This window comes from Myotis lucifugus, unplaced genomic scaffold (assembly GCF_000147115.1).
Source record: "Myotis lucifugus unplaced genomic scaffold, Myoluc2.0 scaffold_306, whole genome shotgun sequence".
In the NCBI taxonomy this organism is placed as follows: domain Eukaryota; kingdom Metazoa; phylum Chordata; class Mammalia; order Chiroptera; family Vespertilionidae; genus Myotis; species Myotis lucifugus.
In genome coordinates, this window is record NW_005871354.1 from 63,268 (window position 1) to 81,079 (window position 17,812).

Genomic DNA, 17,812 nt, shown 5'->3' on the forward strand with positions numbered 1-17,812 from the left:
CTGACAAATAGATTTCATTTACTTAAAACTGTTTATTCCAAATGTCAACATACTCTGTTTATTGAACATCTGAACATTCAGCTTATGATAAAGGGAAATATGACAGCTGTTTCTGAAGCTGAAGCACAGTCACTGCTCACATTTTGTGAAGATGTAGTCTGGTTCAAGATGACTCTCCCGCGATGTGGTGGTCTCCCACCTAAAGCAGGGGTTGCCTTCACAGGGCAGACTGACACAGTTTGGAGGCAGTAGAATGAAATCCACTCCCGTTTTTTGTTGTTTGTTTGTTTGTTTTGCTTTCCCACTGGCTTGCTTGGATTTGTCCTTTGTCTGTAGCTGCTTCAATTCCATTTAGGGAAGAGACAACTTTCAATATCAAGTGAAGTGGCCTGATTCTCACATCCTCTGAGCACAGCTTGCTGCCTTCACAGTTTTCTGTAGCACAGTTGTGGTCATTCTCCTATATAAAGTCTCTCTTTCTCTGTTTTTATACCCTGATGTTTCTCTGATTGGTGTTGACAGCACCCACAGTTTGTGTCCTTTGTACGTTCTTTTGTTCAGCAAAATCAAAATGGGATAGTCTCAAAAAATAACAAAATGTAAAACACCAAAATTTTTCAAACAATGTGATTTCCTATGTCATTTTCCTGCCATAGTTTTAAAATAAATTATTAGTAGTTTTATGAGTCAACTCATTTCGAGGCAATTTTTGCCACATGATGACAGGAATTTTTGCTTCTTTGTAGAGAGTCATATGTCTTATGTCTAAGATGAGGATGTGTGTTGGGTTTTTTTCTCCTTTAATTTTGCTTATCTTTTTTTGTGATAGTCTAAAATCACAATCTGGTACATTTTCTTTGGATTACCAGTTATGACTTTAATTAAAATCAAATAATATTCTTGAAAAAAAATGTTTAAGTATTTTAAAGCATGACACAAAGTGTTGAATTTCTGTGAAATACTTCATTTATAAAAATTGTTTTGGTCAGCGTGGGAGGTGCATGTATCATTTGATAATTTAAAAATAATCATTTGGTGCCTAGTTGTCTTCATTCAAACACATAAAATAAGTTATAATTCTACAGTTTTATAATTCAACCAACATTGATGACTTGAATGGAACGACAGGACCAAGAAAGCCAGTTATTTAAAATAAAAGTAATTCTATACTAATGAGTCATATCTGTGAGTTAAAGTCCTTGGCACTGCTTGTCTCTGGCTGTGTATCTTTAGACCAATAACTAACCTCTCTGCTCTAACTTTATCAGTAAAAGGAGGGCAGAGAAGTGGTTTATTTCTGAGTCACTTTCTACTCTCGCTATCTATGACTCAAATCGCGGGCTATTAATTTCATTCTAATCTTTGCAGACTGTTCATGTCATTTTATTGCTTTAGGTATCTGCAAAAATCAGCCTAAGCATATAGAAGTATTAATATTCCTTTAAACGGCTGCAAATGCTGATAACAGAGCCCACCCACTCCTATTTGCCTGGTATATGGTCTCTGATAGCATCTGGTCCTGTACTAATGGCCCCAGCCTGCTCCTCCCCATCCTGCCTTCTCTGTTCTTTTTCAATAGTAGCATCAGCATCTTGGCTTTCCCATGACTGGAATGGGTAGTGCCACATCCCCCAGCCTGAGCTAATGTCACGGCCCATGGTGACACCCACCTACATTGAGATCTGTATGTTGTCACCTTTCTCACTCCTCTCTTGAATGGATTTCAGTTAAGCAACAAGTATGGCTTGAGGCTTTAAGAAAGAACATAGTACATGTCACCAGAAGGATGCTGTACCAAACTCAGTCCATCCAGCTGGGGTGTAGCTTCCATTCCCAGAACAACATCAGAGAAAGGGGATCGTGCATTTTCCAATGAGAAGACTCTACTACTTAGAGGAGTTAATTGGCTTTTGGAAGAAAACAACTTGGCTTAGTATGGTCTTGTTATTCTCATAAAATCTGACTACTAACTCAGGATGCAAAGCCTACGACCAAAAAGGTAGACAACTAGAATTTTTAAAAAAAATCTGAGGAAGATGAGCAAAAACTGAGAAGCATAGAGTGAAAGACTTCAAGGTAAATAAGAGAGAAATTGTCTTGAAAGTGAAGGAAATTTTCCTGTCACTTGACTGATGCAAAAGAAAACAGTTTGACAAGCATGTCTGAGTGCCAGCTGTGTGCCCAGCCCTGTGCTAGAATCAGAGATATGAACTACTCAGTCTCTATTTATCACCTGATAGAAGAAACATACACCAAGCAAAGTTTCAATAAAATGTAGTTAATTACATGATTAAAACAATACAGAAACATGAAGTTTTGGTCAATAAGTTGTAAGAAGAAAGTATGTGAAAAGAATGAGGACAGGCCCTGGGCAATTGGCTCAGTTGGTTGGAGCATCATCCTGTGCACCAAAAGGTAAAGGGTCAAGTCCTGGTTAGGGTGCATGAGAGAGGCTACTGATCTATGTTTCTCTCTCAAATCTGTTTCTTTCTCTCTTTCTTCCTCTATCTAAAAATCAATAAGACATAGCATTGGGTGAGGATTAAAAAAAAAAGAATGAAGACAAAATTTAAAAATGGGCAAAGCACCTGAATCAGCGCGTCTCCAGAGAGGACATATAGATGGCCAATAGACATGTAAAAAGAGGCTCAATGTCACTAATTGTCAGAGAAATACAAATTAAAAACACAACAAATTAGCACCCCACACCTGTCAGAATGGTGATCATCAATGAATCCACAAATGACAAGTGTTTGTGATGATGTGGAGAAAATGGAGACCTCCTCAAACACTGTTAAGTGGGAGTGCAGACTGGTGCAGCCACTGTAGAAAACAGTATGGAGCTTTCTCAAAAAATTAAAAATAGAACTGCCTCCTAATCCAGTGATTCCACTTCTAGGAATTTATTCAGAGAAGTGCAAAAACACTAATTCAAAAGAAAGTATGGACCCCTATGTTCATTGCAGCATTATTTACAACTAGAGGCCCAGTGCATGAAATACATGTGGTGGGGAGGGGGGTGGTCCCTCAGCCTGGCCTGCACCCTCTCCAATCTAGGACCCCTTGGGGGACGTTTGACTGCCAGTTCATAATCCAAGACTGCTGGCTCCTAACCACTTACCTCCCTGCCTGCCTGATCGCCCCTAACTGCCTCTGCCTGCCCGCCTGATCGCCCCATACCACTCCCCAGCCAGCCTGATCGCCACCTAACTGCTCCCCTGCCGGCCTGATCTCGCTCCTAACTGCTTGCTCCCCCGCCAGCCTGATCGCCCCTAACTGTTTTCTCCCCTACAGCCTGATCGCCCCTAACTGCTTGCTCCCCTGCTGGCCTAATCACCCCTAACCACCTCTGCCTCAGCCCCCACCACTATGGCTTTGTCCGGAAGGAAGTCAGACATCCAGAAGATGTCCGGTTGATCCGGTCTAGTTGGCATATTACCCTTTTATTAGTATAGATAGCCAAGATATGGAAGTAACCTAAGTGTCTATCATTTGATGAGTGGATAAAGAAAATGTAGTACATATATACAATGGAATATCACTTGGTCCTAATAAATAATAAAATCTTACCATTTGTGACAGTATGAATGGACCTAGAGGGCATTATGCTAAATGAAATAAGTCAGAGGTAAACAATTACCATATATTTTCATTTATATTTGGAATCTAAAGAAAATAAACAAACAAAATTGAAACAGATCCATAGATGCAGAGAATAGACTGATGGTTGCCAGAGGAGTAGGGGGTCTGGGGGAGTGAGTGAAAAAGGTGAAGGGATTAAGAAGTACAAATTGGGCTCTGGCTGGTTTGGTTCAGTGGGTGGAGCATCGGCCTGTGGACTGAGGGGTCCCAGGTTCGATTCTGGTCAAGGGCACATGCCCAGGTGGCGGGTTCGGTCCCCAGTGGGGGGCATGCAGGAGGCAGCCGACTGATCATTGATGTTTCTATCTCTCACTCTCCCTTCCTCTCTGAAATAAATAAAATATATATTTTTAAAAAGAAGTAGAAATTGGTAGTTACAGAATATTCATGAGGGTATAAAATACAGCATAGGGAATATAGTCAATAAAATTATAATAATTATGTATGGTGCCAGGTGGGTACAACAATTATTGGGGGGAGGACAATTTTTAAAGTATAGGATTGTCTAACCACCATGCTGTACACTGGAAATGAAAACAAAATAATATTAAATGTAAACTGTAATTGAAAAATAAAATTTAAAAAATAATGGGGACAAGAATAATGTGAACTGGAACTAAAGTATGAAAATAATGTGGAATTTGGGGACCTAAAAGAGTTTGCCTGGCTGAAAAATGTGTGAGAGTAAAGTAGCTGGAAATCAAGGTGCAGAAGCACTGGAAGATGACAAACCTTCTTGTTTTTATGCCTTGGAAGGAGTTGGAAATTTATCTTTAAGGGAAAGGGGCCGTTGAAGGATGTTAATTGGGGACTTAAGATGATCTGATTTGCCTGCTGGGAGAATCACTGTGACAGCTGTGTGGAAGACAGATTGGATAGTGTCAAGCTCAGAAATAATTATTACTCATGAATTCTATATCATTTTGTTCAAGAATGTATTTTTAGTTTTTTTAAATTTATTTTACTTTTTTTATTGTCTAAAGTTTTACATATGTCTCCTTTTTCCCCAATTGACCTCCCCCCAACCCCCAGCCATTCCCACCTTGGACAAGCCCCCACTGCCCCAGTGTCTATGTCCATTGGTTATGCTGATATGCATGTATACAAGTCCTTTGGTTGCTCTCTAACCCCTCCTCCCTTACCGTTTGTCTCTGGATCTATTCTTGTTCATCAAATTATTTTTAGTTTATTTTTAATATAATTTGAGAGCTTGTTTGGAGGTTCTAGCAGGGGAGCGCAGCTACTCGTATACCCTTGACCGAAGACCGGTCCTCTCCTCGGGGGGAAGGTCGTCCTCTTCGACCGAGCGCGCAGCTTCGGGAGGGACGCACATGGATCGGTGAGGGAGGAGGGGGACACCCGCCTAGCCAGCCAGATCAGCCGAATCAACCCTGGCGATCAATGGGGTGACAGATGTCGCAGCCAGATCGCCCTCACATCCTTTAATATAATTTGATAGTGTTATTTTCTACCTTTTATTTCAGTTAGATTGTGAGTGTGGTATGCTCTGTTATGGACATGTTCCTTTCTCCTTCTGAGCAGGTCACACACTGAGGCTGATACAGCCATCAGGAAGGAAGGTGCTTTGTCTTACAGCATTATGCTCCATGTCTCAAAGTCACTTAACAAAGAAACTTTTGGAATATTATGTTTTATAAATCAGATACAGCCTATATTTTATAAAGAACCACAAGAAGATATATTCATTCTACTTTCCCTGGCTTTTCCCCCACAATGACATTGATTATCATATAATAAAACCCTAATATGCAGATCAACTGAACAGTGGAACAAATGGTTGCTATGATGTGCACTGACCACTAGGGGGCAGATGCTCAATGCAGGAGCTGCCCCCTGGTGGTCATTGTGCTCCCACAGGGGGAGCACCACTCAGCCAGAAGCCAAGTTCCCTGCTTCTTAACGCTAAGGACCCCTTGGGAGCTGTCTAACTGCCAGCTTAGTCCCACTTCCCCCAGGAGTGTGGGCCTAAGCTGGCAGTCTGAGGGACACCCCCTCCCCCGCACCAGTGTACAAATGTCGTGCACTGGGCCTCTAGTCTACCATAAGAAGCACACTTACTCTTTGATTACACAAACCCTGAGCCATTGCTGACCATGTGGAAGACAGTAAGCCAGAGATTAAATAGGATCTGAGGACCAGACATAGATCCTCATCTTCAGGATCTTTAAGTCCAGCAGCAGAAATGACTATAACAACAATGAAATACCACAACACACCTATTAGAATGGCCAAACTCTAAAACACTGACACCAAATGCTGGTGCGGATTCATTCAACAAATATATTTATATATTCATTGAGCATATATGTTATACATGAATGAATAAATATTCCTGAAGATATTTTTCATATCCAGCTTTTATCTTGACTTGGAATGTTGGAGTGGATGAGATAATTATTTTTTGTTGAGTGTAGGAGCTGGGCTAAAATAAATGCAGCAAAATAAGAAAGCAATAAAGGATTTTTTCTCTCTTTCATGTTCCTCACTGCACCATGAACATAATTGGAATGACACCTAGAATTGCCATAGACTTCTTGACAAAATGCCTTCAGGGCCTCCTACCTATTATTATTATTATTATTACTCTTCTTCTTCTTCTTCTTCTTCTTCTTCTTCTTCTTCTTCTTCTTCTTCCTCCTCCTCCTCCTCCTCCTCCTCCTCCTCCTCCTCCTCCTCCTCCTCCTCCTCTTCTTCTTCTTCGGAAAGGAACATATGTTTTTATTTATTTATTTTTATTTATTTATTTATTTTACCTTGTCAGGTATTTGTTTTATTTTTTTAAAAAATCTTTATTGTTGAACTCCTACCTATTCTTCAACCACATATACTCTTTGATTTTGGTACTGGGCTCTTCTGAATTTTCTTCCTTAACTATATCCACACATACAACCTCACTTTTAAGATGGACTCAAGGAAAAGGAACATATATGGAAATGACCATATTAATGTCAAAAGTTAAGTTTTGCATGGATAGATTTCTCTGTGGCCTAATGATTTAGCTATTTCTACTTGGTCTGAGTTGAGCTCCTCATTTACATATACATTCATAAAATATTTTAAGCATTCACTGAGAAAAAGATACCATGCTCACCTCTAAAATGAATGAAAGAAGAGGGCATCCTTGGATCCATGCCAGCTGGGTCTATTAGTCTGACATTGTGGTCTGTAGGATGACCTTCTTATTCTGGAGCCTAAGGGCTCTCCCCAGTTTGTCCCCACCCATAGTCACTTGCCATATTCCAGGGCATAGTGATGCTAACATTTGTGTGGTGTGTTTCAGCAACTTGGAAGTGTATACAGTATACTTGCTGCCATCTTGAATGTTGGGAACATTGAATTTTCCTCAGTGGCAACTGAACACCAGGTGGACAAGAGCCACATTTCCAATCTTGCTGCTCTGGAGAACTGTGAGTTCTATTATCTTCCATTCTAAACTGAACTCTTAAAAAAAAAGTCTAACAACATACTCTCCCTTCCTTTCTGTAAAAAATCAATAAAATATTCTAAAAAAACAACAACAACAATACTCAGATTCCATTTGTATGAAGTGGGAAGTTTTTGAAGTCCACTATTTGAAACAAATCTTCATGCCTCCAAATTCACTGATTACTGGAGAAAACATTTCTAAATACTATGCTTTCATGCCTATTTTAGGAGCTATTTAATTTCAGTGAAAAACACAGGAAATTTAATTAAAATTTAGTTAACTGATCTAAAAAGAATTAAAGTTGTTTTGTGATAAATTTAGCATCTGTACCATTTTGTGAGTAATAAAGACGTATATTTATTTTCATACTGCATAGACTTTGTTCACATATTCATCCTGGGTTGATTAAATTTGCAGTCATTTTCTACATAAGTAAAGTACATCCTGGTATTTTCTTCAAATCAGTTTTTCTCTTACTTGCAGAGTTTGATGTTTAATGCCAATAATTTAAGGCTCCCCACTGATATCATCCAATGACATAGCTTTTTTATTTTGATTACACCTATTTTTTACTATCAGTGTATGCCCCCATAATACCAGGTTTGTTATAAGTTTCATTCATAATATAGGAAATCATGATATAAATTTTATTTATATATTTTTCTGGCTTATACATACTCATGAATCAAATGAGATGTTTTAGGGTAATTTGAGAGACCAAATGCCCAACCATCCTGGTCTGGACCTGTCCCTACATCTCCATCATCTTCATCCCACTGTGTCTCAGGAACCAGGTTGGTAATACAGCAGAACAAATGTCTGAGGTTGACATGTACCTAGGAACCTGTTCTGATATTTTTTTCATTTATCTTTACTGTTGAAGGATATTACAAATGTCCCCCATTGCCCTCCTCTACTCGGTTCCCATCCCATCCCAGATCTTCACCACACTATTGTCTGTGTCTATGGGTTATGCATATATGCATATAAGTTCTTTGGTTATTCTCTGCCTGCCCCTCTGAGATCTGTCAGTCTGTGCCATGCTTCCATGCCTTTGGGCCCATTTTGTTCATCAGTTTATTTTCATTAGATTCCACATATAAGTGAGAGTGTATTTCTCTGACTGGCTTACTTTGCTTACTATAATATTCTCCAGGTCCCTACATGCTATTTCAAAGGGTAAGAGATCCTTCTTTTTTACAGCTGCATAGTATTTCATTGTGTAAATGTCCCACAGCTTTTTTATCCACTCATCTACTGATGGGCACTTGGACTGTTTCCAGATCTTAGCTATTGTAAATTGTGCTGCTATGAGCATAGGGGTGTATATATTATTTCTGGTTGGTGTTTCAGGGTTCTTAGGATATATTCCTAGAAGTGGAATCACTGAGTCAAATAGCAGTTTGATTTTTAATTTCTTAAGAAAATTCCATACTGTCTGTTGATTGATTGATGTTTGATTGATTGATTGATGGTTGCCAATCTGGCAGGTGTAAGGTGATACCTCATTGTCATTTTAATATGTATCTCTAGATGATTAGTGACTTTGAGCACTTTTTCATATGTCTCTTGGATGTCTGTATGTCGTCTTTGGAGAAGTGTCTATTTAGGTCCTTTGCCCATTTTTTTCCCCATTGATTTTTTTGTTTGCTTGTTTGTTTTGTTTTGTTTTTTGGAGATTAGAAGGGAGGGAGAGAGAAGAGAGGGGAAGAGAGAGACAGAGAGAAACATCTATTTGAGAGAAACACATGGATTGGTTGCCTCCTGCATTGCCCCCCACCCGGACTGAGGGTCAAACCCAGGAAAGACTGGGAATCAAACCTGTGCCCCTTCTGTGTGTGACCCTTCTCTGTGACCCTAACCACTGAAATACACCAGCCAAGGCTGCCCATTTTTTAATTGGATTGTTTGTCTTCCTTTTGTTGTGTTGTATGAGTTCTTCATATATTTTTTGAAAATTAACTCTTATCCAATTGACAAATATGTTCTCCCATACAGTGGGTTCCCTTTGCATTTTGAGGATGATTTCTTTCATGAAACCATAAAAATTTTAGACAAAAACAGACAGCAAAATCTTAGACATCTCACGCAGCAGAATTTTCATAGGTACAGCTCCTAGAATAAGAGAAACAAAGGAAAAAATAAACAAATGAGACTACATCAAACTAAAAAGCTGTTCTGATTAACTTAATTGGCACCTAAGACATTATCAGAAGTGTAACAACCAGAAAACTCCAGTGATAGGATCAAAATCTCACTATCTGATCATAATCAGAAGAGTTGTCAGCAGCCAACAGAATGAGTTACAATAGAGGTTTTTGTGGCTATGATTATACTTAAAACAAACTAAAAAATGATATTGATGATTGAAAACCTATTTCTGTATAGCAGGAGAGTCATTTAGGTCTGAAAGGTTAAAATTAATACAAGTATAGTTAAAATTAGTTACTTTCTGGAATAGCCACTCATGGAAAATAGAAATTTTACTAATTTACATTCAAATTATTTATAATTAAAATTACAAGGAATTATCTTGAAATCAAGGCCATATTTCCAGATTATTCTACAAGTGCATTGCTTCAATTAGGCACCAGTTCTATCCATTCTTTTCATTAAATGCTAGAGGCCTGGTGCACGAATTCATGCACGGGTGGGGTTCCTCGGCCTGGCTGGGGACCACGGGAGGTTGGCCAGCCACGGGAGGTTGGCTGTGGGAGCGCACTGACCACCAGGGTGCGGCTCCTGCATTGAGCGTCTGCCCCCTGGTGGTCAGTGTGTGTCATAGTGACCAGTCATTTGCTCGACCAGTCATAACGGTCACTTAGGCATATATATATATATATATATATATATATATATATATATATATATATAAAATCTGATCACTTCTCTTTATCTCTATCATCATCCTTGTCATCCAAGACAATATCACCTCTCACCCAGTGACCTTCCAATTGCTCATTCTGCATCGGTTCTTTAACTTTTCCAGTTTATTTTCCACACCTTATTCTGAAACTACTTAATGAATCTATAGGTGGGCTTTCTCAATCTCCCTCTTCCTCTCCCTATTCCTGGATCTCCCCTCCCCCTTCCCCCCTTCTCCTGATCTTATCTCGCCTCCTCTACTTTCCTTTCCTCCTCCCTCTATATTCTTTCTTAAGTTTCTTGATTTGCTTCCCATATCTCCTGTAAGAAGACCATCAAGACTAGAACTTTGTTTTACAAGGTATTATATTTAGCAGTATAATGCCTGGCGTGAAGTGGATATTCAATGAATATATATCCAATGAATAACATGGGATGTAAATAGATACACCAATCAATGGCAGACACTGTTCAGAAACAAATCCAAGTAAAATTGCCAGAAATGGCATTACAAATCACTAATAATGTTGCAGGGACCACCAACTGACTAACCATTTGGGGGAGAGGGGATTTGAATCCTTCTCATAAGCCATGTACCAAAATGAATGCCAAATGTGTATCAATCTAAATGCAAAAAAAAAGTATAAAAGCACAAGACAAAATATATTTATATAATCCTGAGATAATTGAAGGACTTTATGTGCAAAAAACAAAAAAAATTATTTTTTCAAATGGATATTTGACTACATAAAAATTAAAAACTTTCATATTAAAAAAAAACAAATGACATTGCAATGAAAATCAAGGGAAAATATTTGTGATATGTATCAAAGCATCTCTTTATGCTGTAAGGTGCTTTCATAAATTAATTAGGAAAAGATGATCATATCAATAAAAAAAGGCAGTTTACAAAATAGAGCCACAAATCACTAATAAAAATATGAAAAAGAACAAAGTATTTAGCTTTACTAGGAATCGATCAAAAACAAATTGATAGAGACATTTTTTTTCTCTATCAAACTGGCCATTGTTAAAAATAATCTCTGGTGTCTATTAAATTATATTGAAATTGGGGTTTTTTTTTATTTGGCTGATAGGAGTATAATTGGTTCAGAGTTTGTGAAGAGTGGCTAAATAGTATGTATCAAAGGTTATATACTTTGAACCAAATGCTGAATTTAGAAAATTTACGCTAAGAAAATAATACAAAACAAGAACAGATTCATGCTCAAAATATTTGTCCATCATTCTTCACAATTATGAACACACGGAAGCAATATAAAAATCCAACAATTTAAAAATTATTGCTATATTATGATACCAGAATATTGTGTGATGAGTTAAATTATAATTAGAAGCAATATTCAACAAAATAAAAAATGCTTAAGATACTACATTAAGATACATGCAGGATAATGGCAATAAAATGCCTAGAAGGAAAGGAATGTAGAATGTTAATGTGAAAAAAATATTTTGTTTAAACAAGGGCCAGCAATCTTTGCCACAAAACTAAGGAATACCTTGATCCAAATGCTCAAAGTAAATTCATTATGTTCAAAATATTTTAAAAGAAAAACTGATTTGAAAACAGCCTATCTGTCATGTAATAGTTTGAGTTATTTTCAATTTATTTATTTGTTTATTTATTTAATTAATTACTAGTGGCCTGGTGCAAGAAATTCATGCATGGCGGGGGGGGGGGGCTCCCCTCAGCCCAGCCTGCACCATCTCCAATAGGGGACCCCTTGGAGGATGTCTGACTGCCGGTAAACCGGCAGATCGGACATCCCTTGTGCAATCTAGGACGCTGGCTCCTAACTGCTCACCTGCCTGCCTGCCTGCCTGATCGCCCCTAACTGCCTCTGCCTGCCTGCCTGATTGCCCCTAACTGACCTCCCCTGATGGCCTGATCTCATCCCTAACTGCTCTCCCCTGCCGGCCTGATAGCCCCTAACTGCCCTCCCCTGCCAGCCTGATCTTGCCCCCAACTGCCCTCCCCTGCTGTCCTGGTTGCCCCTAACTGTCTCTGCCTCAGCCCACACCACCATGGCTTTGTCCGGAAGGAAGTCAGATGTCCGGAAGATGGCTGGTCGACCTGGTCTAATTAGCATTTTAACCTTTTATTAGTATAGATTATATAGGATAGGATTGCTTAAATGGGGAGTGGGAGTAGCCTTTTTCAGCAGGAGGAGATGCTCTTGGCAGACAAAAATACATAATCCCTATATCTGGACTGATAGCCAGCCATACGCACTATACTACCAAACTGGTCATTAAAAAATTGAACCACTTTCTTATACCTTACACCAAACAGCTGTTGCCCTTAAAACCCCTCTTCAGCCCCCACCTTAGGTTTTGCCTTCCCAGTTCACCCAGATTAGGTTTTGATTGGTCGGTTTCTATGCCAGTCAACGTCAAAAGTTCCGCCTCCTAGGCAGCCATTGGCTCCTTCCAGTTCACCCAGATTAGATTATGATGGTCGGTTTCTATGCCAGTCAGTGTCTCCGGGCCTATCTCCAGGCCTGATCAGAGAGGCAGGGCTGATCAGCAGCCCCACAGGCTGCTGGCGAATGGGCTGAACTGCTGACCTCTTGGAGAGAGAGAGAGAGAGAGGCGCGGCTGCTGGTGAGGCCTGGAGAGAGAGAGAAGCAGGGTCTGATCCTCAGTGCTGCAAATCAGACTCTGCTTCTCTCTCTCTCCGGTCCTCGCCAGCATCCGCAGCAGCGGCTGATCAGCCCCGCCTCTCTCTCTCCCCGAGAGGTCAGCAGTTCAACCCGCTTGCCAGTCTCTGCCCACCCAAGCCTGCTTATGTGCACAGCCTGGAATCCGGTCGTCCCTTCGGTCATTTTTGACATTATGGACCCTGGCTCTTTATATATATAGATAGATAGATATCCTCACTTGAGGATATATTTATTGATTTTAGAGAGAGTAGAGGGAGAGAGAGAGAAAGAGATAGAGACAGATATGAGACAGAAGCATCCACCTGTTGCCTCCTGTACACCCCTCCTAATGGGGATTGAACCCACAACCTTGGTTTGTGCCCTGAGTAGGAATCAAACCCGCAGCAACCTTTTGGTGTATGTGATGACACTCCAACCAATTGAACCACCTGGCCAGGGCAAGATGTTTATTTTTAAAAGCTGAGTTTTGTTCACTGATGTTAAGTATTATTAATTTTAAACTCCCTATGATAATAAATGTTTGTTCAGGCATCAAGTTTTAACAATATTTAGTAATTGAAATATGTAATTGAATGGTAGTATGAAAGAAGGTATAAGAATGTCATGATAGGGGTATGTTCTTTGGGTTGTATATTGCAGAAGGTACATAAAATATATTTGTTTGGGTATAGCCCTGAAGTCTAGGTAACCTTCCAATTAATTTCCACCTTTTGAAAATCTTTATGTAATAGTGGTATTCAAATTTATACCAAGTCTATTAGCAATGTTTTTAAATTATTTAACATAATTCAGTGAAATTACATTTGGCATCTTACAAACAACCACTCACCTGTGAAGGTGTTTCAGTCAGTGAGCCACTTTAGTTTAGTCTGTGCTCTATTTTATAGCATCCCACATTTGACCAGTCAAAAGAAATGGAGAAAAATGATCCAGGACTATTAGTGAACAGTAACTTATTTTTACACTAGGGGCCGAGTGCATGAATTCGTGCACCTTGAAAGGAACTGTGGGCCGGGAGGCTGTGGTAGGCACAGGGGCAGGTCTCAGTCCATCCTCCGCACCCCTGCCTGGCCCCTTCTGCCGTGGCCCCTGGTCCCCTGTCTGCCGGCAACCCTGCTCCTGCCACCACCGCCCACACCCGCTGATGGCCTGGAGCAATTGGGGCCAGCACCATTAGTAGGTGCGAATGGTGGCTACTGCCCCAATCACCCCTCAGGAGCAGGGGGAGGTGGAGAAGCCCTCAGGGGTGATCAGGGACAGCAGCCGCCGCTCCCACCCGCTGATGGCGCTGAGTGATCGGGATTGGTGCCGGGCACTGGCTGCAGGTGCAAGCACCGGATGGGACCAAGGCACATGGGAGCAAAGAATTTTCAGTAAGCACCAGAGACTCGCCCTGATGATAGCAAGCAGCACCCTACCTTGGTCTGGCGCCCATGTTCACCTGCTCCACCATCCCACCACGACCAACGCCTGCTGTGTTTCACACATGCCCCCTGGTGGTCAGCACACATCATAGTGACCGGTTGTTTGGTTGTTCTGGTTGTTCCGCCGTTTGGTCTATTTGCATATTAGCCTTTTATTACATAGGATTATAAAATCTTTGCATATTTTATATCATTTCATATCATATCAAGAGGATGAATTAAGACATTTTCTTTCTCTGGGAAGTTTCTTCGTTGCCATAATTTCTCCTAACCACACATCTGTTTATTTTTTAGCTGCTTCTTTGCTTTGCATTCAGTCAGATGAGCTACAAGAAGCCCTCACCTCCCACTGTGTGGTCACTAGAGGAGAAACCATTATACGACCCAACACTGTAGAAAAAGCTACTGATGTCAGAGATGCTATGGCTAAAACTTTATATGGCCGTCTCTTTAGTTGGATAGTTAATCGCATTAACAGCTTGTTGAAGCATGACACATCACCAAGGTAAAAATTTTTATGGACACATTTTTTCCCAAATGTCAGATGATGTAAATCTGTGTTGTAATTTATTGATTTATATCAGAGTCCCTTTGAAGATGTTTCTGATCAGTATCACTTAATTTATTAACATTATATTTCAATAGATCTGCTTTATTTCCTACTAGTACCAATTCATTGTGCCAGCAATATGAGTAAACATAATAGAAAGTGAATTTTTTAAAATATATTTTTATTGATTTTAGAGATGAAGGGAGAGGGGGAGATAGAAACATCAATGATGAGAGAGAATCATTAATTGGCTGCCTCCTGCACGCCCTCCACTGGGGATTGAGCCCATTACCCGGGCATGTGCCCTTGACTGGAATTGAACCTGCTACCCTTCAGTCTGCAGGTCAACACTCTATCCACTGAGCCAAACCAGCTAGGGCAGAAAGTGAATTTTTAATGTGACCTATTAATTTATATCTTTTAATTAGAAGGTGTACTGTGAAGTGCATGCCATTTTATACTTGTATAAAATGTCAGTTCAGCAGTTTTTTGTTTTTGTTTTGAGATTTTGAATTAAGTCTTGAAGACAAAGAAAAACTTTTTTCATATTTTAACTTTCACTATAATCCTGGAGAGGTAGGTGTTATGACTATCAATGAAATTTGGTTCAGAAATGCTCTAAATAACTAGTAAATAGTACATTCAGTATATAAACAGTGTTATGTGATCATAGTCTACACCTTGCCTGATGCCTCATCTTAGAACTAAAGGTAACCATAGCCATCATTGTGTGCTTTCTATGTGCAGGGATTGTGCATAGATACCTTTCACTTACATCTAAAGTTTTGTTCTGCCATAAATTATACAACCTTTAGAAATTTGAAAATGAATAAAGAAGATGAATACCTGCCTTAAGATCACTTCATTCACACTTGCTTATTAAATATAAAAAATCATTTTATATACATTTCAGGATGCAATTTATTGTTATTTTTCCACTGAAATACACATTGCACCATAATATGATCCAGTCAAAATTATCTCCAAATTGCTTCTTTACCTCCCTGCTAAACCATATGCTATCTGACTGGATCTAATATATTATTGTACATGATAGTTATTTAGCTCAGTAAAATCCTGTGGAACAGAGATGGCAAAAGAATAATCATTTTGACTAAACCAGTATAAATTTTAACTCGACATTTTGCCTCATATAACCACATAAAAGTATACTCACTGTTTACTTTTAGGAACTTTCAGAAATATTTGATAGTTTTCCTTTTGTCGATCCCATCACATATTCAAAATGTTCTGTAAATCTACATTCTAGGTGCAGTCTATTCCTCCCAATATAGAGCAGTGTTTCTCAACCTGGGGGTCGAACAACCCTTTCACAGGGGTCACCTAAGACCATCGGAAAACACATATATAATTACATATTGTTTTTGTGATTAATCACTATGCTTTAATTATGTTCAATTTGTAACAATGAAAATACATCTTGCATATCAGATATTTACATTACGATTCATAACAGTAGCAAAATTACAGTTATGAAGTAGCAATGAAAATAATTTTATGGTTGGGGGTCACCACAACATGAGGAACTGTATTAAAGGGTCGCGGCATTAGGAAGGTTGAGAACCACTGATATAGAGAGTATCCCCCAGTTCACAGCATGCAGTTGCTGGCTGTCATTTCCAAAGCCCTGCCTCACCCAACACTAAGAATAATAACCTAGGTTATATAAATGGTGAACACAGGACTAATGTTTGTTCTTTCCTTTTTGGGAATGTATGTATTTCTTGGAGGAGGAGCAGACTTTTGACCAAGTATCTAACCTTTAGTGAGCAGAGATAGCCATTATGTAAGAGCAGGAAAAAATGCATTTGTAATGTGTAATTGTAAAATAGTATTTAATTGTATTTTTAAATATTTAATTATAAAATAAATCCACATATATTTACACCTTCCTTTGGGTTATCATTTGTTGCATATTTTTAAATTATGAGTGAATGACCCTACAGTACATAAGAATTCTTTAAAATAATTGAAATATTTTTAGCAAGATGTTTTCATTGTTGCCCTAAAATTAAAGACTAAGTATGCTCTTTCACAGAATTTGTGTTTTTTGGTCTGGTTTTTATTGAATATATTTTTGCTATGTTCTGAATGCTAGCTATATTTTCTCTGTGAATGATGACTCGCTCAGGGATGTGATCTTGTGCTCATAAACCCATAGGAATAATGTTTCTTTTGTTTAAATATAAAGATAGTATACCAGTGGTTTCTGTAGTACAAGAAAAATATTGACCATTTTCATATTAAAATTGATGCTACCTAATTTATCTTTTAGTTCTATGGAGGGAAACCTTTTCCATTAATAATTTCACTTTAAGTGTGTATGCTGGTAGTAGATTTTTAGGTAAATCACAGAAACATACTCTGAGATAACCTGATTTATAGTACCTTTTAAGAAAGTAAATAAGAACTCAAAATAATATCTCTAATTTTCCAGTGGGAATGGTGATGAACTGAGCATTGGCATACTGGATATATTTGGCTTTGAAAATTTCAAAAAAAATTCCTTTGAGCAGCTTTGCATTAACATTGCAAATGAACAAATTCAGTATTATTTTAATCAACACGTGTTTGCCTGGGAACAGGTAAGTCAATGTACTATAAAGATGCATGCATGTGTGTTATAAGCAGACTTGTACTAATGAAGCATGACCTAAATCAGTGATGGCGAACCTATGACACGCATGTCAGAGGTGACACGCGAACTCATTTTTTTTGGTTGATTTTTCTTTGTTAAATGGCATTTAAATATATAAAATAAATATTAAAAATATAAATCTTTGTTTTACTATGGTTGCAAATATCAAAAAATCTCTATATGTGACATGGCACCAGAGTTAAGTTAGGGTTTTTCAAAATGCTGACACGCCGAGCTCAAAAGGTTCACCATCACTGATAGATAAATCATAGATTTGAAGCCTTAAACATTTAATACAAAGAAAATATTTTCTCGCCCTAACTGGTTTGGCTCAGTGGATAGAGCGTCGGCCTGAGGACTCAAGGGACCCAGGTTCGATTCCGGTCAAGGGCATGTACCTTGGTTGCGGGCACATACCCAGTAGGGAGTGTGCAGGAGGCAGCTGAATCGATGTTTCTCTCTCATCGATGTTTCTAACTCTCTATCCCTCTCCCTTCCTCTCTGTAAAAAATCAATGAAATATAAAAAAAAGAAAGAAAA

At 38.9% G+C, this 17,812-nt stretch overlaps 1 protein-coding gene across 1 annotated transcript in view; it reads left to right on the plus strand.

Annotated features, from left to right (window-relative positions):
• Window positions 1–17,812, plus strand: part of MYO3A (myosin IIIA) — a gene marked incomplete at its 5' end in the record, with an annotated part of 153,542 nt that overhangs the window by 55,460 nt on the left and 80,270 nt on the right. The window contains 3 exons of the mRNA XM_006100272.3: window positions 6,944–7,070; window positions 14,358–14,568; window positions 17,072–17,219. Of these exons, the coding sequence (XP_006100334.1) occupies window positions 6,944–7,070; window positions 14,358–14,568; window positions 17,072–17,219 (486 nt within the window). The remainder of the gene's footprint in view (window positions 1–6,943; window positions 7,071–14,357; window positions 14,569–17,071; window positions 17,220–17,812) is intronic.